The 25,692-nt window shown below is 37.2% G+C and overlaps 1 protein-coding gene across 1 annotated transcript in view; it reads right to left on the bottom strand.

Moving 5' to 3' along the window:
- Positions 1-24,798, bottom strand: part of LOC133644113 (E3 ubiquitin-protein ligase HERC2-like) — a 163,967-nt gene extending 139,169 nt beyond the window's left edge. Inside the window, exons 1-3 of the mRNA XM_062038431.1 lie at positions 24,624-24,798; positions 10,733-10,832; positions 1,247-1,340 (exon numbers count right to left, since the gene is read on the bottom strand). Of these exons, the coding sequence (XP_061894415.1) occupies positions 1,247-1,340; positions 10,733-10,804 (166 nt within the window). The 5' untranslated portion in view covers positions 10,805-10,832; positions 24,624-24,798. The remainder of the gene's footprint in view (positions 1-1,246; positions 1,341-10,732; positions 10,833-24,623) is intronic.
- Between the last annotated feature and the right edge of the window lie 894 nt (positions 24,799-25,692).

Genomic DNA, 25,692 nt, shown 5'->3' on the forward strand with positions numbered 1-25,692 from the left:
TAACATGCCTGTTATTTTTTTTAACATGGGGAGGGGGTGTATATTGTAGCGTCCCGGAAGAGTTAGTGCTGCAAGGGGTTCTGGGTATTTGTTCTGTTGTGTTACGGTGCGGATGTTCTCCCGAAATGTGTTTGTCATTCTTGTTTGGTGTGGGTTCACAGTGTGGCGCATATTTGTAACAGTGTTAAACTTGTTTATACGGCCACCCTCAGTGTGACCTGTATGGCTGTTGACCAAGTATGCCTTGCATTCACTTGTGTGTGTGAAAAGCCGTAGATATTATGTGATTGGGCCGGCACGCAAAGGCAGTGCCTTTAAGGTTTATTGGCGCGCTGTACTTCTCCCTACGTCTGTGTACACAGCGGCGTTTTAAAAAGTCATAAATTTTACTTTTTGAAACCGATACCGATAATTTACGATATTACAATTTAAAGCATTTATCGGCAATAATATCGGCAGACCGATATTATCGGACATCTATAGTCTGAATGAGTTGAAATGGTTGGTGTTGGAATTTTAAAAAATCAGTTGAGAAATGTTGAAGTAGTAACATTTTAATTGAGAAATGGTATTAAGGAATTCCTGGAATTTCAGGAAAACCAATCATTTTTCCAGTTCGAAAAACAACTTAGTTTTTTGTCCTGATTAAGAATAATGTTCGGACGGTGGAACGGTTGAAGCGGGTTGAAACATGTCGAAGGAGTAGTCGCCAGAAAAAAGGGTCAAAAAAGGGTTTGGAAAAACGGGGAATTCTGGGAATTCCTGGAATTTTTTTCAACTTGAAAAAATGATAGTTTAAATGTGCAGGATGAGTGGAATATGTTGAAGGTGGAATGGTTTGAATCGGGTGAAAAAAATGTGGAATGTAGAGCGCACCAAAATCTGGAGAAGAAGAAGAAGAAGTTGAATAAATATAAGTGTAAAAAAACCTGATTTGTATATGTTCAGAACGTGCTTGGTCTAACACAACAATATATATAACATAATACTAATAATCTGAAGTTGTCTTTATTTCTAAGTTATCACGCGGGGAATTTACCAGTCTGGCCCACTTTACAATAGATTTTTTTCAATGTGACCCCCCGAGCTAAAATGAGTTTGAAACCCCTGGATTATAACAACATCACGGTATGTGGGGAGTAGTAGTGGTGATGTAAACACATATAGTAGTGGAACATTCTGTACGTGCACACTGCGCTCATGAACATCCACACACGGTGCTGTGACGACGTCAACCACTGGGTACCTGGGTGAGTCGACTCTTCACCGTTGAACGTGATCTCCTCGTCCTTCACCATTTCATTCCACATCTCGCTCAGTCCCTCGGCAGAGAACGCCCACTGCCGAACAAAAGAAGAGCTTCAAAATGCAAAGTACTGTACATTCAAACACAGTATACCATATTTTTCTGACTATAAAGGCGCACGTAAAATACTACCATTTTCTCAAATATGGACAGTGCACCTTATAACCCGGTGCGCCTAATGTACGGAATAATTCTGGTTGTGCTTACCGACCTTTCAGCTATTTTATTCGGTAAATGGTGTAATGATACACTACCGTTCAAAAGTTTGGGGTCACCCAAACAATTTTGTGGAATAGCCTTCATTTCTAAGAACAATAATAGACTGTCGAGTTTCAGATGAAAGTTCTCTTTTTCTGGCCTTTTTGAGCGTTTAATTGACCCCACAAATGTGATGCTCCAGAAACTCAATCTGCTCAAAGGAAGGTCAGTTTTGTAGCTTCTGTAACGAGCTAAACTGTTTTCAGATGTGTGAACATGATTGCACAAGGGTTTTCTAATCATCAATTAGCCTTCTGAGCCAATGAGCAAACACATTGTACCATTAGAACACTGGAGTGATAGTTGCTGGAAATGGGCCTCTATACACCTATGTAGATATTGCACCAAAAACCAGACATTTGCAGCTAGAATAGTCATTTACCACACTAGCAATGTATAGAGTGTATTTCTTTAAAGTTAAGACTAGTTTAAAGTTATCTTCATTGAAAAGTACAGTGCTTTTCCTTAAAAAATAAGGACATTTCAATGTGACCCCAAACTTTTGAACGGTAGTGTAAGTGTGACCAGTAGATGGCAGTCACACATAAGAGATATTTGTGGACTGCGAGATGACGCCAGTAAAGAACACCAAATCTTACATTGAGAATATAGAACATTACACACAGCACTCAAAAATCTGTACGACTTTGGTAAGCTACAAAGACACACCGCTTGATGGATTGTCGGCTACCATAGTCAGACGTACTGTGCTTCAACATACGGTATTAATATGGTGTGTGTATAAGGACCACAAAATAGCACCTATTAGCAGACATTATCTGACGTTTTGTTTCGCAAACTTATGCAAAGCCGTCTTTTCTTACCCTCTGGTACCTGCTGATGTGTGTTTGGGATCTGCATAAGTCCTGAAAATGTGCGCGAGTCCGCCATTGTGGTCGAGAAAGTCCTTCTTTTTCTCTATCTTCTTGTTATGGGGCATTATCCTTGCCATTTCTAATATAAAGTGACGTTAACTTCTAACTTATATCTGTCAGTAGACTCGCTATGGAAGCGCTAAAAACTACCGGTGTAGTGAGTTTACATAATTCACCCACCAAACTTAAGTTATTAGAGAGTTCCGGTAGGACGTTTTCTCACGGCGTTGTTGTTGCAGTAGTGAGCCACGGATGAGGAGATGCTGCTCCGTCATTGATTGAAGTAAAGTCTGAATGTCACTAAAACAGTCAGCTCCACCTTTTGACACCGGTACAACAAAGCTGACGGGGAGAAGACGCTGTCGAAGTGGAGGCACGAAAATAAAAGGGCCCACAAAAAGAGACGGTCAGAAAGCGACTTGAAGATGGTCTGTAAAACATCCTCAATGCAACATGTTGACCAAAGAACCACCATTACATGTTATGTAGACCAGTGTTTTTCAACCTTTTTTGAGCCAAGGCACATTTTTTACGTTGAAAAAATGCGGAGGCACACCACCAGCAGACATCATTAAAAAACGAAACTCAGTTGACAGTAAAAAGTCGTCGTCGCAATTGTTGGATATGACTTTAAAGCATAACCAAGCATGCATCACTATAGCTCTTGTCTCAAAGTAGGTGTACTGTCACCACCTGTCACATCACGCCCTGACTTATTTGGAGTTTTTTGCTGTTTTCCTGTGTGTAGTGTTTTAGTTCTTGTCTTGCGCTCCTATTTTGGTGGCTTTTTCTCTTTTTTTGGTATTTTCCTGTAGCAGTTTCATGTCTTCCTTTGAGCGATATTTCCCGCATCTACTTTGTTTTAGCAATCAAGAAGATTTTAGTTGTTTTTATCCTTCTTTGTGGGGACATTGTTGATTGTCATGTCATGTTCGGATGTACATTGTGGACGCCGTCTTTGCGCCACAGTAAGTTTTTGCTGTCGTCCAGCATTCTGTTTTTGTTTACTTTGTAGCCAGTTCAGTTTTAGTTTTGTTCTGCATAGCCTACGCTAAGCTTCAATACCTTTTCTTAGGGGCACTCACCTTTTGTTTATTTTTGACATAAGCATTAGATACCTATTTACCTGCATGCTGCCTCCCGCTGTTCCCGACATCTACAAAGCAATTAGCTACCGGCTGCCACCTACTGATATGGAAGAGTATTACACGGTTACTCTACCGAGCTCTAGACAGCACCGACACTCAACAACAACACATCATTTGCAGACTATAATTACTGGTTTGCAAAAAATATTTTTAACCCAAATAGGTGAAATTAGATAATCTCCGACGGTACACCAGACTGTATCTCACAGTGGTTGAAAAACACTGATGTAGACCACCAGGAAGTGTTTAAATGTAGAAAAAAAATCATAATATGACCCCTTTAATGTGCCTTATAATCCGGTGTGCCCCATGGTCCGAAAAATTTGGTACTGCCGTGTTTACCAAACATTGATCTATTTAAACACTTTATGTAGCTTGTAGTTACAACCTCCAACAGTAGATGGCATTAAAACTCTGATTCCTGACACAGCTCATACACGCCTGGTCTGCCAGACAATAAAAAAGACATAGCGTTGCAAATTTACCGTCACTATTTTAGGTATTCACAACCTTTCGGATTATATTTTTCAAAACCGACTCTGTTGGAGACGAAGGAGGAAACATAACACTCGTTTCAACATGCAGCCTTTCCTGGTTTGTGACCCTCCCCCATCCTTGAGCACAACAAGACAGTTCATGGGAAGGGGTGCACCATTAATATCATACCCAGAATTGGCAACAATAAATCAGATTACATTAAAAATACATTTGACAACCTTTTTTTTATTTTTATATGGAGGGAGAATACCCGCACTGTGCTGTGGGCAGGTTGGGGTAAGCAAATCAAGCGCTCATTTTCTCCTATGTACTGTTCAGTAAAGCCCGTCATAAACTTCCATTGCTCATTGTAAACAAACATGGTGTCGACCGTGTGGGACACAGGTGTCAAAATCAAGGCCTGGGGCCCAAATCTGGTCCGCCACATCATTTTATATGGCCCATGAAATAATATGTATCTGTTAAGTACTTTATTTTTCTTACTAAATGTATTCGGTCTTTCCATTTTGACAGAAAAAAGTAATTTTAAATTTCAACATCACCATTAGGGCTGCAACAACTAATAGATTAAATCGATTAAAATCGATTATAAAAATAGTTGCCGATTAATTTAGTCATCGATTCGTTGGATATATGCTATGCGCATGCGCAGAGGCTTTTTTTTTTTTCAAAAATTATTTTTAATTTTTTAATTTTATTTTTTTAAATAAACCTTTATTTATAAACTGCAACATTTACAAACAGCTGAGAACCAATAATTAAAATAAGTATGGTGCCAGTATGCTGTTTTTTTTCCAATAAAATACTGGATAGGATAGAAATGTAGTTTGTCTCTTTTATCCGATTATTAATCGAAGTAATAATCGACAGATTAATCGATTATCAAATTAATCGTTAGTTGCAGCCCTAATTACCATTATATAATCATACTTTGAATATTTATTTTTGTTGAAAAATAAAATACTACTTTAAATATCTGCTTGACTCTTAATCTCAACGCAAGTTATCCATCCAATTGTACAAAAATGACAACATTAAAAAACTGGTTAAGTTGGTCACCAAACTTTAACCAGAAAAAAAGAAAAAGGTATAGTTTTTACATTTAAGGTAATTCGCCGTGAAAACAACAATCGTAGATTTTACCCTAAAAAACAGTGGTAACGTTTTCCCCATTCCCAGTAATTCACCGTAAAAACAATTGTAGATTTAACAATAAAAAATTGTGATATCGTTTTTCCATATATAGTAATGCACCCTAAAAACAACCATAGATTTTACCGTAAAAAATGAGGTTTTTCCACCGTGAAAAAAAACAACCATACATTTTACCGTAAGAAACAGTAGTAATTCACACTAAAAACAATTGCAGATTTTACCGTAAAAATTGTTGATATTGTGTTAATATCAAAACGGCAGCACAGTTTCTTTACAGTAAAAAACTGGCAGCTCAGCCAGAATTTTACTGTAAAATTTACTGGCTTTTTTTACATGACTAGAAACTTTTTTTTTTCCACGGTAAAATTATTGCTGAGCTGCCGGTTTTTTACGGTAAAAACAATTGCATATTTTACGGTGTGGTACCGTTAAAATCAAAACAGTACCACCGTTTTACATTTTTAAAAACTGGCAGCTCAGTTGCTACACTTTTACTGTAAAATTTACTGTGCTTTTTTTTTTACATGCCTAGAAAAATGGATGACTGGATGGATAGAAGAAAAAAAAAAAGTTCACGGTAAAAATCTGGCTGAGCTGCCAGTTTTTTTTTTACAATAAAAACAACTGCATATTTTATGGTGTGATACCATTAAAATCAAAACGGTATCACAGCTTTTACAGCAAAAAAACTGGCAGCTCAGCCAGAATTTTACTGTAAAATGTACTGGTTTTTTTTACAGGACTAAAAAAAATGTTCACGGTAAAATTCTTGCTGAACTGCCAGTTTTTTTTTACAGTAAAAACAATTGCATAATTTATGGCGTGGTACCGTTAAAATCAAAACTGTACCACAGTTTTTACAGTTAAAAAAACTGGTAGCTCAGTTGCCAGAATTTTTGTCTTTTTTTACATAAACAGAAAAAAATTTTTCATGGTAAAATTCTGGCTGAGCTGCCAGTTTTTTACAGTAAAAACAACTGCATATTTTATGGTGTGATACCGTTAAAATCAAAACGGGACCACAGTCAAATTCGGGCAACTGAGCTGCCAGTTTTTTTACTGTAAAATTTACTGTGCTGTTTTTTGTTTTTTTTTACATTACTAGAAATATGTTTTTTTACTGTAAAATTCTGGTTGAGCTGCTTCTTTTTTTTTTTTTTTTTTACAAAAAAACCCCTGCATATTTTACGGTGTATTACTGTTAGTATCAAAACCGTAGCACAGTTTTTAAGAGTAAAAACTGGCAGCTCAGTAGCCATAATTTTACTGGAAAATTTACTGTGTTTTTTTTTTTTTTACATGACTAAAAAAAATTTTTTGTACTGTAAAACTCTGGCTGAGCAGCCAGTTTTCTACAATAAAAACAACTGCATACTTTATGGTGTGATACCGTTAAAATCAAAACGGTACCACAGTAAAATTCGGGCAACTGAGCTGCCAGTTTTTTTACTGTAAAATGTACTGTGCTGTTTTTTATTTTTTACATGACTAGAAAGATTTTTTTTTACTTTAAAATTCTGGCTGAGATGCCTTTTTTTTTTTTTTTTTTTTTTTTACAAAAAAAACCCTGCATATTTTACAGTGTATTACTGTTAATATCAAAACCGTAGCACAGTTTTTAAGAGTAAAAACTGGTAGCTCATTAGCCATAATTTTACTGTAAAAGTTACTGTGTTTTTTGTTTTTTTTCATGACTAAAAAAACATTTTTTTTACTATAAAACCAGCTGAGCAGCCAGTTTTCTACAGTAAAAACAACTGCATACTTTATGGTGTGATACCGTTAAAATCAAAACAGTACTACAGTCAAATTCGGGCAACTGAGCTGCCAGTTTTTTACTTTAAAATTTACTGTGATGTTTTTTTTTACATGACTAGAAAGATGTTCTTTTACTGTAAAATTCTAAGTGAGCTGCCTTTTTTTTTTTTTTTTTACAAAAAAACCCTGCATATTTTACGGTGTATTAATGTCAATATCAAAACCGTAGCACCGTTTTTAAGAGTAAAAACTGGCAGCTCAGTAGCCATAATTTTCCTGTAAAATTTACTGTGTTTTTTTTTTTTTACATGACTAAAAAAAATGTTTTTGTTACTGTAAAACTGGCTGAGCAGCCAGTTTTCTACAGTAAAAACAACTGCATACTTTATGGTGTGGTACCGTTAAAATCAAAACGGTACCACAGTAAAATTCGGGCAACTGAGCTGCCAGTTTTTTACTGTAAAATTTATTGTGCTGTTTTTTTGTTTTTTTTTACATGACTAGAAAGATGTTTATTACTGTAAAATTCTGGCTGAGCTGCCTTTTTTTTTTTTTTTTACAAAAAAACCCTGCATATTTGACGGTGTATTAATGTCAATATCAAAACCGTAGCACAGTTTTTAAGAGTAAAAGCTGGCAGCTCAGTAGCCATAATTTTACTGAAGTTTTTTTTAATTTTTTTTAACATGACTAAAAACTTCTTTTTTTTTCACGGTAAAATTATTGCCGAGCTGCCAGTTTTTTACGGTAAAAACAATTGCATATTTTACGGTGTGGTACAGTTAAAATCAAAACGGTACCACCGTTTTACTTTTTTTTTAAAAACTGGCAGCTCAGTTGCCTGAATTTTACTGTAAAATTTACTGTGCTTTTTTTTTTTTACATGACTAGAAAAATGGATGACTGGATGGATATTTTTTTTTAAAATGTACACGTTAAAAGTCTGGCTGAGCCGAGAGTTTTTTTTTTTTTTTATAATAAAAACAACTGCATATTTTATCATGTGATACCGTTAAAATCAAAACGGTACCACAGTAAAATTTGGGCAACTGAGCTGCTAGTTTTTACTGTAAAATTTACTGTGCTGGCTTTTTTTTTTTTTTACATGACTAAAAGATGTTTTTTTTACTGTAAAAATCTGGCTGAGCTGCCATTTTTTTTACAAAAAAACCCCTGCATATTTTATGGTGTATTACTGTTAATATCAAAACAATAGCACAGTTTTTAAGAGTAAAAACTGGCAGTTCAGTAGCCATAATTTTACTGTAAAATTTACTTTTTTTTTTTTTTTACATGACTAAAAAAAATTTTTTTTTACTGTAAAACTGGCTGAGCAGTCAGTTTTCTACAGTAAAAACAACTGCATACTTTATGGTGCGATACCGTTAAAATCAAAACGGTACCACAGTCAAATTCGGGCAACTGAACTGCCAGTTTTTTACTTTAAAATTTACTGTGCTGTTTTTTTTTAACATGACTAAAAACTTTTTTTTTTTCGCGGTGAAATTATTGCCGAGCTGCAAGTTTTTTACGGTAAAAACAATTGCATATTTTACGGTGTGGTACAGTTAAATCAAAACGGTACCACCGTTTTACATTTTTAAAAAAAACTTGCAGCTCAGTTGCCAGAATTTTACTGTAAAATTTACTGTGCTTTTTTTTTTTTTACATGACTAGAAAAATGGTTGACTGGATGGATTTTTTTTTTTTTAAATGTACACGGTAAAAGTCTGGCTGAGCCGAGAGTTTTTTGTTTTTTTTATAATAAAAACAACTGCATATTTTATGGTGTGGTACCATTAAAATCAAAACGGTATCACAGCTTTTACAGCAAAAAACTGGCAGCGCAGACAGAATTTTACTGTAAAATTTACTTTTTTTTTTACAGGACTAAAAAAAAAATTTCACGGTCAAATTCTTGCTGAACTGACAGTTGTTTTTCTTACAGTAAAGACAATTGCATAATTCATGGTGTGGTACTGTTAAAATCAAAACTGTACCACAGTTTTTACAGTAAAAAAAACTGGTAGCTCAGTTGCCATAATTTTACTGTAAAATTTACTGTGTTTTTTTTTTTACATGACTAAAAAAAAACGTTTTTTTTTACTGTAAAACTGGCTGAGCAGCCAGTTTTCTACAGTAAATACAACTGCATACTTTATGGTGTGATACCGTAAAAATCAAAACGGTACCACAGTAAAATTCGGGCAACTGAGCTGCTAGTTTTTACTGTAAAATTTACTGTGCTGGCTTTTTTTTTTTACATGACTAAAAGATGTTTTTTTTACTGTAAAAATCTGGGTGAGCTGCCTTTTTTTTACAAAAAAACCCTGCATATTTTATGGTGTATTACTGTTAATATCAAAACCGTAGCACAGTTTTTAAGAGTAAAAACTGGTAGCTCAGTAGCCATAATTTTACTGTAAAATTTACTGGTTTTTTTTTTTTTTTTACATGATAAAAAAATGTTTTTTTACTGTAAAACTCTGGCTGATCAGCCAGTTTTCTACAGTAAAAACAACTGCATATTTTATGGTGTGATACCGTTAAAATCAAAACGGTACCACAGTCAAATTCGGGCAACTGAGCTGCCAGTTTTTTAATTTAAAATTTACTGTGCTGGTTTTTTTTTTTTACATGACTAGAAATATGTTTTTTTACTGTAAAATTCTGGCTGAGCTGCCTTTTTTTGTTATTACAAAAAAAACCTGCATATTTTACGGTGTATTACTGTTAATATCAAAACCGTAGCACAGTTATTGGCAGCTCAGTAGCCATAATTTTACTGTAAAATGTACTGTTTTTTTTTTTTTTACATGCTTAAAAAAATGTTTTTTTACTGCAAAACTCTGGCTGAGCAGCCAGTTTTCTCCAGTAAAAACAACTGCATACTTTATAGTGTGATACCGTTAAAATCAAAACGGTACCACAGTAAAATTCGGGCAACTGAGCTGCCAGTTTTTTACTGTAAAGTTTACTGTGCTGTTTTTTTTTCTTCAATCAATCAATCAATCAATGTTTATTTATATAGCCCTAAATCACAAGTGTCTCAAAGGGCTGTACAAGCCACAACGACATCCTCGGTACAGAGCCCACATACGGGCAAGGAAAAACTCACCCCAGTGGGACGTCTTACATGACTAGAAAGGTTTTTTTACTGTAAAATTCTGGCTGAGCTGCCTTTTTTTTTTTTTTAAACCCTGCATATTTTATGGTGTATTACTGTTAATATCAAAACCGTAGCACAGTTTTTAAGAGTAAAAACTGTCAGCTCAGTAGACATAATTTTACTGTAAAATTTACTGGTTTTTTTTTGTTTTTTTACATGACTAAAAAAAATTGTTTTTACTGTAAAACTGGCTGAGCAGCCAGTTTTCTACAATAAAAACAACTGCATATTTTACAGTGATATTACTGTTAATGGTTACCACAAAACAGCTTTTTCCATTTGGAGTAAAGTGCTGTAAAAAACACAGTAAATGTCACAATTTTACCATAACATGTTCTTTTAAATCATGAGTCAAGCAGATAAAAAGTATTTTTTTTCAATTTTTAACAAGAAAATGTATGACAATATATTTTTAGCATGATGAGTAACATGTGATTGCGTGCAGTACGTGTATGAAAAAGGATCAACGTTTACATGCAGTAGGAAACAATGAGGTACTTTCTTGAGGCGTATGAGTTCCAGGCCTTGCAGGGCCAGGTAAAAGGAAAGTTCCTCCACCACGCACCTGTAAGTCCACCTTCAGCCATTTGTCGTGAAACCTCTGCTGAGCGTCCAGGGTGAACGATGGAGAGGCCATCTTCCCCGCTCCTCTCCTGACTGCCAGCCTGCAGGAAACAAGGACAGGAAGAAGAAGGTGAAGCACCAGTATCGGCGGAAACAAGTTCCATGAACACTTTCCAAAAAGTATATCACTTCATATTCTCCACTGCTCGCTAGTCTTACCATATCTGAGTTGTTGTGTCGGGCAGAAAAACAATTACCACTCCACCTCCACTTAAAGAAAGGCATACGTCTGTTCACTCTTAAATTCCACACTATAATAACATCAAATGATGTGTAATGATTTGTGTGACTATCACACTATAAATGATGTTGAGAGCCACTTTAAAAAGATGCGGCGGAATGCAATAGAATTTTGTGGTGGGCCACAATAAAATGACATGGAGAACCACGTAAAAAATATGTAGGGGCCTGCAATAGAATGCTGTAGTAGGCCACTGAAAAAATGTGCTGGGTCACATTAAAATGACGTGGAGGGCCACTTTTTAAAAAAATGTGGCGGGGTCACATTAAAAAATGCGACTTGGCCACGTAAAATTATGTGGCGAGTCACATTAAAATGACGTGAAGGGTCACATTAAAATGGTGTGGCTGGCCACTTTAAAAAGATGAGACTGACCACATGAAATTATTTGGCGAGTCAAATTAAAATGACATGGCGGGCCACAAAAATCATTTGGCGGATCACGTAAAATTATGTGGCGAGTCACATTAAAACGATGTGGCGGGCCACATAAAATGATTTGGCTGGTCATAAAAAATGATTTGGCGGACCACGTAAAATTAGGTGGAGAGTCACATTAAAAGGATTTGGCTGGCCATTTTAAAAATATGTGACAGGCCACGTAAATTGATGTGGAGGGCCACTTTTAAAAAATGTGGCGCGGTCACATTAAGAAATTCAACTTGCCCACATAAAATTATGTGGCGAGTCACATTAAAATGGTGTGGCTGGCCACTTTAAAAAGATGTGACTGACCACATACAATTATTTGGCAAGTCACATTAAAATTATGTGGCGGGCCACATAAAATTATGTGGAGAGTCACATTAAAATTACGTGGGGGGTCACGTTAAAATGATGTGGATGGCTACTTTAAAAAGATGTGACGGACCACATAAAATTATTTGGCAAGTCACATTAAAATGATGTGGCGAGCCACGTAAAATTATGTGGAGAGTCACATTAAAATTACGTGGAGGGTCATGTTAAAATGATGTGGATGGCCACTTTAAAAAGATGTGACGGACCACATAAAATTATTTGGCAAGTGACATAATGACATAATTATGTCACTTGCCATTATTGTCCGTCACACATAAAGATGTGACGGACAACATCAAATTATATGACGAGTCACATTAAAAAGATGTGACTGACCACAAAATGATTTGGCGAGTCACATTAAAATGACAAGGCGGGCCACATAAATGATTTGGCGGACCACATAAAATTATGTGGCGAGTCACAATAAAATGACGTGGAAGGTCACGTTAAAATTATGTGACTGGACACTTTAAAAAGATGTGACTGACCACAAAATGATTTGGCGAGTCACATTGAAATTACGTGGCGGGCCACATAAAATGATTTGGTGGATCACATAATTTTTATGTGACTCGCCACATAAAACGATTTGGCTGGCCACTTTAAAAATTATGTGACAGGCCACATAAAATGATGTGGAGGGCCACTTCTAAAAAAACGTGGCGGGGTCACATTAAGAAATGCGACTTGGCCACATAAAATTATGTGGCGAGTCACATAAAAATTATGTGGCGGGCCACATAAAATTATTTGGCGGACCACATAAAATTATGTGGCGAGTCACATTAAAATGGTGTGGCTGGCCACTTTAAAAAGATGTGACTGACCACATACAATTATTTGGCAAGTCACATTAAAATTATGTGGCGGGCCACATAAAATTATGTGGAGAGTCACATTAAAATTACGTGGGGGGTCACGTTAAAATGATGTGGATGGCTACTTTAAAAAGATGTGACGGACCACATAAAATTATTTGGCAAGTCACATTAAAATGATGTGGCGAGCCACGTAAAATTATGTGGAGAGTCACATTAAAATTACGTGGAGGGTCATGTTAAAATGATGTGGATGGCCACTTTAAAAAGATGTGACGGACCACATAAAATTATTTGGCAAGTGACATAATGACATAATTATGTCACTTGCCATTATTGTCCGTCACACATAAAGATGTGACGGACAACATCAAATTATATGACGAGTCACATTAAAAAGATGTGACTGACCACAAAATGATTTGGCGAGTCACATTAAAATGACAAGGCGGGCCACATAAATGATTTGGCGGACCACATAAAATTATGTGGCGAGTCACAATAAAATGACGTGGAAGGTCACGTTAAAATTATGTGACTGGACACTTTAAAAAGATGTGACTGACCACAAAATGATTTGGCGAGTCACATTGAAATTACGTGGCGGGCCACATAAAATGATTTGGTGGATCACATAATTTTTATGTGACTCGCCACATAAAACGATTTGGCTGGCCACTTTAAAAATTATGTGACAGGCCACATAAAATGATGTGGAGGGCCACTTCTAAAAAAACGTGGCGGGGTCACATTAAGAAATGCGACTTGGCCACATAAAATTATGTGGCGAGTCACATAAAAATTATGTGGCGGGCCACATAAAATGATTTGGCGGACCACATAAAATTATGTGGCGAGTCACATTAAAATGGTGTGGCTGGCCACTTTAAAAAGATGTGACTGACCACATACAATTATTTGGCAAGTCACATTAAAATTATGTGGCGGGCCACATAAAATTATGTGGAGAGTCACATTAAAATTACGTGGGGGGTCACGTTAAAATGATGTGGATGGCTACTTTAAAAAGATGTGACGGACCACATAAAATTATTTGGCAAGTCACATTAAAATGATGTGGCGAGCCACGTAAAATTATGTGGAGAGTCACATTAAAATTACGTGGAGGGTCATGTTAAAATGATGTGGATGGCCACTTTAAAAAGATGTGACGGACCACATAAAATTATTTGGCAAGTGACATAATGACATAATTATGTCACTTGCCATTATTGTCCGTCACACATAAAGATGTGACGGACAACATCAAATTATATGACGAGTCACATTAAAAAGATGTGACTGACCACAAAATGATTTGGCGAGTCACATTAAAATGACAAGGCGGGCCACATAAATGATTTGGCGGACCACATAAAATTATGTGGCGAGTCACAATAAAATGACGTGGAAGGTCACGTTAAAATTATGTGACTGGACACTTTAAAAAGATGTGACTGACCACAAAATGATTTGGCGAGTCACATTGAAATTACGTGGCGGGCCACATAAAATGATTTGGTGGATCACATAATTTTTATGTGACTCGCCACATAAAACGATTTGGCTGGCCACTTTAAAAATTATGTGACAGGCCACATAAAATGATGTGGAGGGCCACTTCTAAAAAAACGTGGCGGGGTCACATTAAGAAATGCGACTTGGCCACATAAAATTATGTGGCGAGTCACATAAAAATTATGTGGCGGGCCACATAAAATTATTTGGCGGACCACATAAAATTATGTGGCGAGTCACATTAAAATGGTGTGGCTGGCCACTTTAAAAAGATGTGACTGACCACATACAATTATTTGGCAAGTCACATTAAAATTATGTGGCGGGCCACATAAAATTATGTGGAGAGTCACATTAAAATTACGTGGGGGGTCACGTTAAAATGATGTGGATGGCTACTTTAAAAAGATGTGACGGACCACATAAAATTATTTGGCAAGTCACATTAAAATGATGTGGCGAGCCACGTAAAATTATGTGGAGAGTCACATTAAAATTACGTGGAGGGTCATGTTAAAATGATGTGGATGGCCACTTTAAAAAGATGTGACGGACCACATAAAATTATTTGGCAAGTGACATAATGACATAATTATGTCACTTGCCATTATTGTCCGTCACACATAAAGATGTGACGGACAACATCAAATTATATGACGAGTCACATTAAAAAGATGTGACTGACCACAAAATGATTTGGCGAGTCACATTAAAATGACAAGGCGGGCCACATAAATGATTTGGCGGACCACATAAAATTATGTGGCGAGTCACAATAAAATGACGTGGAAGGTCACGTTAAAATTATGTGACTGGACACTTTAAAAAGATGTGACTGACCACAAAATGATTTGGCGAGTCACATTGAAATTACGTGGCGGGCCACATAAAATGATTTGGTGGATCACATAATTTTTATGTGACTCGCCACATAAAACGATTTGGCTGGCCACTTTAAAAATTATGTGACAGGCCACATAAAATGATGTGGAGGGCCACTTCTAAAAAAACGTGGCGGGGTCACATTAAGAAATGCGACTTGGCCACATAAAATTATGTGGCGAGTCACATAAAAATTATGTGGCGGGCCACATAAAATTATTTGGCGGACCACATAAAATTATGTGGAGAGTCATATTAAAATTACGTGGAGGGTCACATTAAAATGACGTGGCTGGCCACTTTAAAAAGATGTGATGATGAAATGATTTGGCGATCCACGTTAAAATGACGTGACAGGCCACTTAAAATTATGTGGAGGGCCACTTTTAAAAAAATGTGGCGGGGTCACATTAAGAAATGCGACTTGGCAACGTAAAATTATGTGGCGAGTCACATTAAAATGATATGGCGGGCCACGTAAAATTATTTGGCGGACCACATAAAATTATGTGGAGAGTGATATTAAAATTACGTGGAGGGTCACATTAAAATGATGTGGCTGGCCACTTTAAAAAGATGTGACGGGCCACCTGAAATTATTTGGCCATTCACATTAAAATGATATGGCGGGCCACATAAAATGACGTGGCGAGTTACATTAAAATTACGTGGAAGGTCACATTAAAATGATGTGGCTGGACACATTAAAAAGATGTGACTGACCACAAAATGATTTGGCGAGTCAAATGGCAGGCCACATAAAATGATTTGGCGGACCACATAAAATTATGTGGCGAGTCACATTAAAATGATGCGGCTGGTTGCTATAAAAAGATCTGACGGGCCACATGAAATGATTTGGCGATTCACATTAAAATGACGTGACAGGCCACATAAAATTATGTGGAGGGCTACTTTTAAAAAAATGTGGCGGGGTCACATTAAGAAATGCGACTTGGCAACGTAAAATTATGTGGCGAGTCACATTAAAATGATATGGTGGGCCACGTAAAATTATTTGGCGGACCACATAAAATTATGTGGAGAGTCACGCTAAAATGATGTGGCTGGCCACTTTAAAAAGATGTGACGGGCCACATGAAATAATTTGGCCATTCACATTCAAATGATATGGCGGGCCACATAAATGACGTGGCGAGTTACATTAAAATTATGTGGAAGGTCACATTAAAATGATGTGGCTGGACATATTAAAAAGATGTGACTGACCACAAAATGATTTGGCGAGTCACATTAAAATGACATGGCGGTCCACATAAAATTATGTGGCGAGTCACATTAAAATGATGTGGCTGGCCACTTTGAAAAGATGTGACGGACCACATGAAATTATTTGGCGAGTGACATAATGACATGGCGGGCCACATAAAAGGAAATGACGGACCACATAAAATGACGTGGCAAGTCACATTAAAATGACATGGAGGGTCACATTAAAATGATATGGCTGGCCACTTTGAAAAGATGTGACGGACCACATAAAATGATATGACGAGTCACATTAATATGACGTGGCGGGCCACATAAAAGGAAATGGCGGACCACAAAAAATGACGGAGCAAGTCACATTAAAATGACATGGAGGGTCACATTAAAATGATGTAGCTGGCCAATTTAAAAAGATGTGACTGACCACAAAATTATTTGGCGAGTCACATTAAAATGACATGGCGGGCCACATAAAATGATTTGGCGGACCACATAAAATTATGTGGCGAGTCACATTAAAATGACGTGGCTGGCCACATAAAATGATTTGGCGAGTCACAATAAAATGACATTTAGGGTCACATTAAAAGGATCTGGATGGCCACGTTAAAAAGATGTGACGGGCCACATGAAATGATTTGGGGAATGTCATTGAAATGACGTGGCGGGCCATGTAAAATAACATGGCGAGTCACATTACAATGACATGAGGGTCACATTCAAATGATAAAAACGCGTCCCCAGGTCGCGGTTTTTTGTTGTTGTTTTTTACCAATTTTCACTTTCCGCCGGGGTTTTGTTTACCGCATTTTCCAGACTATACGCGTTGGAGGGAGTGAGAATGGTCTGAAATCGAAAATGTCAAAAAAAAGCTGTAATTCTGTATGATTATAACCATGTGACCATTTTGCTTTAGAACATCTCATGTACAAGCGAATGAAGGTCATTCTTACTCAACAGCCATACATGTCACACTAAGTGTGGCTGTATAAACATCGCCAGTACGGTCATAAACATGTGCCATATTGTGAAACCAAACCAAACAACAATGACAAACACATTTCGGGAGAATATTTGCACCGCAACACAACATAAACACAACAGAACAAATACCCAGAATTCCCTGCAGTGCCAACTCTTCCGGGACGCTTCACAATTTTATTAGGGTGCAATTATAAGTGTGGCCGGTAGATAGCAGTCAAACATAAGAGATAAGTCTCAAGTAAACAACACCAACATTTGATATGTTCCATGGAAAATATAGAACATTACACAGAGCGCTCAAAAATCTATCAAATTGTTTAAGTAGTAAATGTATTAGTGCCATTTCTAATATAAAGTAGTGTAAAGTTATTACTTATGTCTGTCAGTAAACTCGCCATGAAAGTGCTAAAACATACCGGTATAGTGAGTTCACATTATTCACCCGAGGAACTTTAGTTATTAGAGTTCCGGTCGGACGGTATTTCACGGGACAAATTTGATGTGCTCCGTTGTTGATTGAAGTAAAAGTCTGAATGTCATTAAAACAGTTAGCTCCATCTTTTGACACTTCTTCCACTCCCGTCCTTGCACGCTACACCGCCACAACAAAGATGACGGGGAGAAGACGCTGTCGAAGGTGAGCCACGTAAATAAGACCGCCCACAGAACGGCGCATCCGGAAGAAACTGTCAGAAAGCTACTTAAAAATGGTCTGTAAAAAACATAATCCATGCAACATTTTGACCAAAGAACCACCATTACATGTTAAGTAGACCAGTGGTCCCCAACCACCGATTGGTACCGGGCCGCACAAAAAAAATATATATATTTTTTTTTTTATTAAATCAACATAAAAAACACAATATATACATTATATATCAATATAGATCAATACAGTCTGCAGGGATACAGTCCTTAAGCACACATAATTGTATTTCTTTATGAAAAAAAATTATTTTTAATATATTTTTATATTTTCAAGCGTTGACCGGTCCCCAGCTACAGAAAGGTTGGGGACCACTGATGTAGACCACAAGGAAGTGTTTTCCATTTAGAAAAAAATCATAATAATATCACTCCTTTAATGCGCCCTATAATCCGGTGCGCCTTATACCTGTATATGAAAGAAGATTAAAAATAGACCATTAATGGGCAGTGCGCCTTATAATCCGGTGCGCTCTATGGTCCAGAAAATACGGTATATTTGCCGGGTCAAATTATTAATTATTTATTATTGGTCGACTTCAAAAGTAATGCACTTTCCGGTACAGTTTCTTAAATTTTGATTCGCCGAAAGTTTTACCGATCACAAATACTGCGTTTGTTTTCTTTTGTGTTATTTTTTTTAATGAATGAAGTAACGTTTATGACATCCTTTTCCCAAAACACAATAAAGAATGTGAGATATAACAGGATAATGCATACATTTGTTTTCAAAAACACTTACAAAACAAGTGGGACCCATAAATTTACTGTGGGACCCCATTTTTATGACTTGATGGGGTCCCCATCTTGAAGATTCCTAGCGCCAACACTTGTTCAAATATCCAACATTTCAACGTGTTCTGTTTTTAATGAAGCTCTACGCCCTCATCATAACGTGGACTGTTATGTATAGAATATTCCCTGGACGGTGCTAAATGTAAACAGTCTGGTATTCACACTCGATCCTCTCATCCGGATCATTTGCAACGCCGCGAAATATAATCGGATGTTGACGCCGGACACAAAAACAACTAGGTTGCGTCTAAATTTAGTTGTTTTCATCGGTAAAGGAGAATGTCCCACTGCAGCAGCGTTGCACTTTTGAAACATAGGTGAGCTGATGTGCATAATGTGTATTTATGGAGTGCATAATGCGCATATATGCAGTGCAAAACATAGGTGAGCTGATGTGCATAATGTGCATTCATGCAGTGCATAATGTGCATATATGCAGTGCAAAACATAGGTGAGCTGATGTGCATAATGTGCATATATGCAGTGTAAAACATAGGTGCGGTGATGTGCATAATGTGCATATATGCAGTGCAAAACATAGGTGAGCTGAAGTGCATAATGTGTATTTATGCAGTGCAAAACATAAGTGAGCTGATGTGCATAATGTGCATATATGCAGTGCAAAACATAGGTGAGCTGATGTGCCTAATGTGTATATATGCAGTGCAAAACATAAGTGAGCTGATGTGCATAATGTGTATTTATGCAGCGCAAAACACAAGTGAGCTGATGTGCATAACGTGCATATATGCAGTGCAAAACATAGGTGAGCTGATGTGTATAAGGTAAGGGTGTAACGGTACACAAAAATTTCGGTTCGGTACGTACCTCGGTTTAGAGGTCACGGTTCGGTTCATTTTCGGTACAGCAACAAACAACAAAATGTACATTTTCTGGTTATTTATTTACCAAAATTTGTAAACAATGGCTTTATCCTTTTAACATTGCTTTAAAATAGCTGTGTGTGTGATGGATGTGAGCCACCACTAGGCTGATCAGTGCAACAGCAGGCAGTCATGAATGCTAACATAACAATAACATACATTTATATACACACAGGGTCCATTGTCAGGGTTAATGCAGTCAACATATATCAAATAAAAACTAAATAAGATAAGGCTCAGAATTGGTTTCTTAACAAAACCTTTCTATATATAAAGTGCAACATTTCCACATATAAAGTGCAACATTAAACTGCTTCAAGTTGTTGCTCGGATTAAATAAAATGACAAAACTTTTCTTCTACATACAAAAAGTGCAACATTAAACAGTTTCAAGTCAACTCAGCATCAGATTAATTTTTCTTTAACCCTAGTGACTTTCACTCAATTTTCATGTTTTTTGCCAGAAAAATCAGTTTATCCACATTGTCTGCAGAAAGAGCAGACCTGCTTGCAGTTAAAATGTCTCCAGCTGTGGAAAATACCCTTTCGCTGGGCACGGTGGTAGCAGGTATGGCGAGATAGTGCCTGGCTAACTTGGCGGTAAGAGGATATATGGGCTCATTGTTCTTCCACCATAGAAGTGGGTCAAAATCGAGTTTTTAATGCAATATGGTCTTAAATCTGCTGCTATAAAAACACCAACGGCATTTGTTATTGCTTTAGCCCTGCCTGACTCGCCGAGGAGAGGCTGCTTGAATGCGGTGAGAGCTGTGTTTGTTCGTCTTTCTCTTCGTTGAAGTGATGTTATCCATTGCTATATTGCACCGCGAAGCGTTCCCGAACGGGAGATATTAACGAGGCAAGAGGGTCTTCCAGCTCTGGCTCTTACATGTTGTCGTAGCCCGGTCGTTGCTAGCATGCCGCGTGTTGTGCCTCAGTGTGCATTGTTTACACAACGTGCGGTGCGCTACTTAATATGTCCGTGTGGAAACTCGTTCGGTACACCTCCGAACTGAACCGAACCCCCTGTACCGAAACGGTTCAATACAAATACACGTACCGTTACACCCTTAGTATAAGGTGTATTTATGCAGTGCAAAACATAGGTGAGCTGATGTGCATAATGTGCATATATGCAGTGCAAAACATAGGTGAGCTGATGTGCATAATATGTATTTATTCAGTGCAAAACATAGGTGAGCTGATGTGCATAATGTGTATACATGCAGTGCAAAACATAAGTGAGCTGATGTGCATAATGTGTATATATGCAGTGCAAAACATAAGTGAGCTGATGTGCATTATGTGTATTTATGCAGTGCATAATGTGCATATATGCAGTGCAAAACATAGGTGAGCTGATGTGCATAATGTGCACATATGCAGTGCAAAACATAGGTGAGCTGATGTGCATAATGTGTATTTATGCAGTGCATAATGTGCATATATGCAGTGCAAAACATAGGTGAGCTGATGTGCATAATGTGCATATATGCAGTGCATAATGTGCATATATGCAGTGCAAAACATAGGTGAGCTGATGTGCATAATGTGTATATATGCAGTGCAAAACATAAGTGAGCTGATGTGCATGATGTGTATATATGCAGTGCAAAACATAAGTGAGCTGATGTGCATAATGTGTATTTATGCAGTGCATAATGTGCATATATGCAGTGCAAAACATAGGTGAGCTGATGTGCATAATATGTATTTATTCAGTGCAAAACAGGTGAGCTGATGTGCATAATGTGCATATATGCAGTGCAAAACATAGGTGAGCTGATGTGCATAATGTGTATATATGCAGTGCATAATGTGCATATATGCAGTGCAAAACATAGGTGAGCTGATGTGCATAATGTGTATATATGCAGTGAATAATGTGCATATATGCAGTGCAAAACATAGGTGAGCTGATGTGTATAATGTGTATATATGCAGTGCATAATGTGCATATATGCAGTGCAAAACATAGGTGAGCTGATGTGTATAATGTGTATTCAAGCAGTGTAAAACATAGGTGAGCTGATGTGCATAATGTGCATTTATGCAGTGCATAATGTGCATATATGCAGTGCAAAACATAGGTGAGCTGATGGGCATAATGTGTATATACAGTATGCAGTGCATAATGTGCATATATGCAGTGCAAAACATAGGTGAGCTGGTGTGCATAATATGTATTTAAGCAGTGCAAGACATAGGTGAGCTGATGTGCATAATGTGTATTTAGTAGGGGTGTAACGGTACGTGTATTTGTATTGAACCGTTTCGGTACGGGGGTTTCGGTGCGGTTCGAAGGTGTACCAAACGAGTTTCCACACGGACATATTAAGTAGCATACCGCACGTTGTGTAAACAATACTCAAAATGCCGGACACTTGAGGCATTTATCGTAGCCCGGTCGCTGACCATACGTCCTCTTTTCACCGGACATGTCCTCTTTTGCGGGGCTGTCTGGGCGGAGTTTCTTAAATGCCTCAAATGTCCGGCATTTTGTGTTATGGTTGCATGTATTAACAATGTACGTTCAGGGTTAAGAAGGGGTTAAAAACAAAACAAATTGTGCGCGCAGCAGCATTGGTGAGGGAGGGGCAGAGACAGAGAGAGAGAGAGAGAGTTATGATAAACGCGCATGCGTCGCCAGGCTTTGCTTTTTATCCATAGATTTATCAGATTTAATTTTTTATTATCTATACCAAGTGTGTCAAAAGTGTGCCCCGGAGGCCATTTGCGGCCCACAGCTAATGTTTTAAAGGCCCACGGCACATTCTTAAAATACTATTAAAATAAACAAAAACATAACAAAAGTGAAATAAAAAAGCTTAAAGGTGAAATATAATTTAGAAAAAGTTGCAATGTTGACTAATAAAACAAAGCTGTTTTTTTTTCTCTTTCAAACTGTCATTGCTCAAAACATAATATTGAATCAAAATCAATGTTATTATGAATTATTGACCTATCCAAGGTTCCCATTACTTCACATCAAATATTCCACTAAGAAAAATATTTTTGCTGGAAGATTTTGCAAATTTGGTAAATAAATAACCCAAAAATGTATATTTTGTTGTTTTCTTACTGTACCGAAAATGAACCGAACCGTGACCTCTAAACCGAGGTACGTACCGAACCAAAATTTTTGTGTACCGTTACACCCCTAGTATTTATGCAGTGCAAAACATAGGTGAGCTGATGTGCATAATGTGCATATATGCAGTGGCAGAACATAGGTGAGCTGATGTGCATATATGCAGTGCATAATGTGCATATATGCAGTGCATAATGTGCATATATGCAGTGCAAAACATAGGTGAGCTGATGTGCATAATGTGCATACATGCAGTACAAAACATAGGTGAGCTGATGTGCATAATGTGTATATATGCAGTGCATTTTATGTCGCACGTTTGCACCAAGAAAAATTCCTAGTTTGTGAACCCGTTCTCAAACAATGGCAATAAAACTATTCTGATTCTGATTCTGATAATGTGCATATATGCAGTGCAAAACATAGGTGAGCTGATGTGCATAATATGTATTTAAGCAGTGCAAAACATAGGTGAGCTGATGTGCATAATGTGTATTTATTAGGGGTGTAACGGTACGTGTATTTGTATTGAACCGTTTCGGTACGGGGGTTTTGGTGCGGTTCAAAGGTGCATAATGTGCACATATGCAGTGCAAAACATAGGTGAGCTGATGTGCATAATGTGTATTAATGCAGTGCATAATATGCATATATGCAGTGCAAAACATAGGTGAGCTGATGTGCATAATGTGCATATATGCAGTGCGAAACATAGGTGAGCTGATGTGCATATATGCAGTGCATAATGTGCATATATGCAGTGCATAATGTGCATATATGCAGTGCAAAACATAGGTGAGCTGATGTGCATAATGTGCATACATGCAGTACAAAACATAGGTGAGCTGATGTGCATAATGTGTATATATGCAGTGCATAATGTGCATATATGCAGTGCAAAACATAGGTGAGCTGATGTGCATAATATGTATTTAAGCAGTGCAAAACATAGGTGAGCTGATGTGCATAATGTGCATTTATTAGGGGTGTAACGGTCCGTGTATTTGTATTGAACGGTTTCTGTACGGGGGTTTTGGTGCGGTTCAAAGGTGCATAATGTGCACATATGCAGTGCAAAACATAGGTGAGCTGATGTGCATAATGTGTATTAATGCAGTGCATAATATGCATACATGCAGTGCAAAACATAGGTGAGCTGATGTGCATAATGTGTATTAATGCAGTGCATAATATGCATATATGCAGTGCAAAACATTGGTGAGCTTATGTGCATAATGTGCATATATGCAGTGCATAATGTGCACATATGCAGTGCAAAACATAGGTGAGCTGATGTGCATAATGTGTATTAATGCAGTGCATAATATGCATATATGCAGTGCAAAACATTGGTGAGCTGATGTGTATAATGTGTATTTATGCAGTGCAAAACATAGGTGAGCTGATGTGTATAATGTGTATTTATGCAGTGCAAAACATAGGTGAGCTGATGTGTATAATGTGTATTTATGCAGTGCAAAATCACCCACTAGTGCAAAAGATAGATAAATATGAAATGGATGTATGAATGCAAACATTATGTTGATGATGACATGACGATGGCATCATAAATGCTAGCTCGCTGGGGCGCTGTTAACCTTGATAACAGTGCCGCGTACAACATATGCTGCCTCGCAGCAGCGAACAGTGCATTGACAACAACAACATTTGTGTCAATAATGCAGCAAAAAAACAGCATTAGCCTTAGCACTGCAGCTAATGCTAAGTAGCTATCTTGCCTGCCGGAATATTAGCCACTGCTAGCTACATGCTAACACTAGCTAGCGTCATCCTACACACCTCCGAGGGGTGACACCACCCGAGAGACAACATTTAAAACGAATAAGACTTTCTATTGAAAAATAGTTTTTTTTATTTACCTGCGGTCTCTTTTGACGTCGACCCCCGTTCCTTTCCGCGGCTATGGTGCATTAATAAGCATTTCCGCTTGATTGACAGGCAGCCGACAGTGAACCGAAGCGTGGAAACACATGACGTAGCCGCAACGGGGTTGCTCTATTACGTTTGTTTGTGGTCATTCGGAGACCGCGGAGGTGGGGTTTAAGGGGGTTCGCAGTCGACAGGGTTGCCGCTGCGCCGCCCGTGCGAGATTGCCGGTGTAGAAAACGCGCGCTTCTTTAGAATAGAGGGCGGGACCTGTGGGAACCGAGCAGAGAGGTGGGATCCGGGTGAAGTTAGTTAGTTGGCCAATGTATTGATTTTCATTTCACGAATGGAAATTAAAACAATGAAAAATGACTGGTTCATCTGAGTTCTATTTTAAAAAATGAAAACATTTGTTGGTGTCGAAGAGCAACATATCTACACCTAAAACGATTTGATTATAATCATATATTTCATATCACAAAAAGTAAAATCCCCGGTAAATTGTAACGGAGAAGCCGACCAAAATACGGATGTTTTTTTAAATTATTTTTTATTTGAACAACAAACATACATTTATAATACACACAAAGTCAAGACACTTTCAACATTTGTATTTATGTTATTCACATGTGAATAATGCTGTATAATAGACTGTATTTATGTTATTCACATGTGAATAATGCCGTATAATAGACTGTACTTATGTTATTCACATGTGAATAATGCTGTATAATAGACTGTATTTATATTATTCACATGTGAATAATGCTGTATAATAGACTGTACTTATGTTATTCACATGTAATTAATGCTGTATAATATACTGTATTTATATTATTCACATGTGAATAATGCTGTATAATAGACTGTATTTATATTATTCACATGTGAATAATGCTGTATAATAGACTGTATTTATATTATTCACATGTGAATAATGCTGTATAATAGACTGTATTTATGTTATTCACATGTGAATAATGTTGTATAATAGACTGTATTTATGTTATTCACATGTGAATAATGCTGTATAATAGACTGTATTTATATTATTCACATGTG

Source organism: Entelurus aequoreus, linkage group LG27 (genome assembly GCF_033978785.1).
Source record: "Entelurus aequoreus isolate RoL-2023_Sb linkage group LG27, RoL_Eaeq_v1.1, whole genome shotgun sequence".
NCBI classification, from domain to species: domain Eukaryota; kingdom Metazoa; phylum Chordata; class Actinopteri; order Syngnathiformes; family Syngnathidae; genus Entelurus; species Entelurus aequoreus.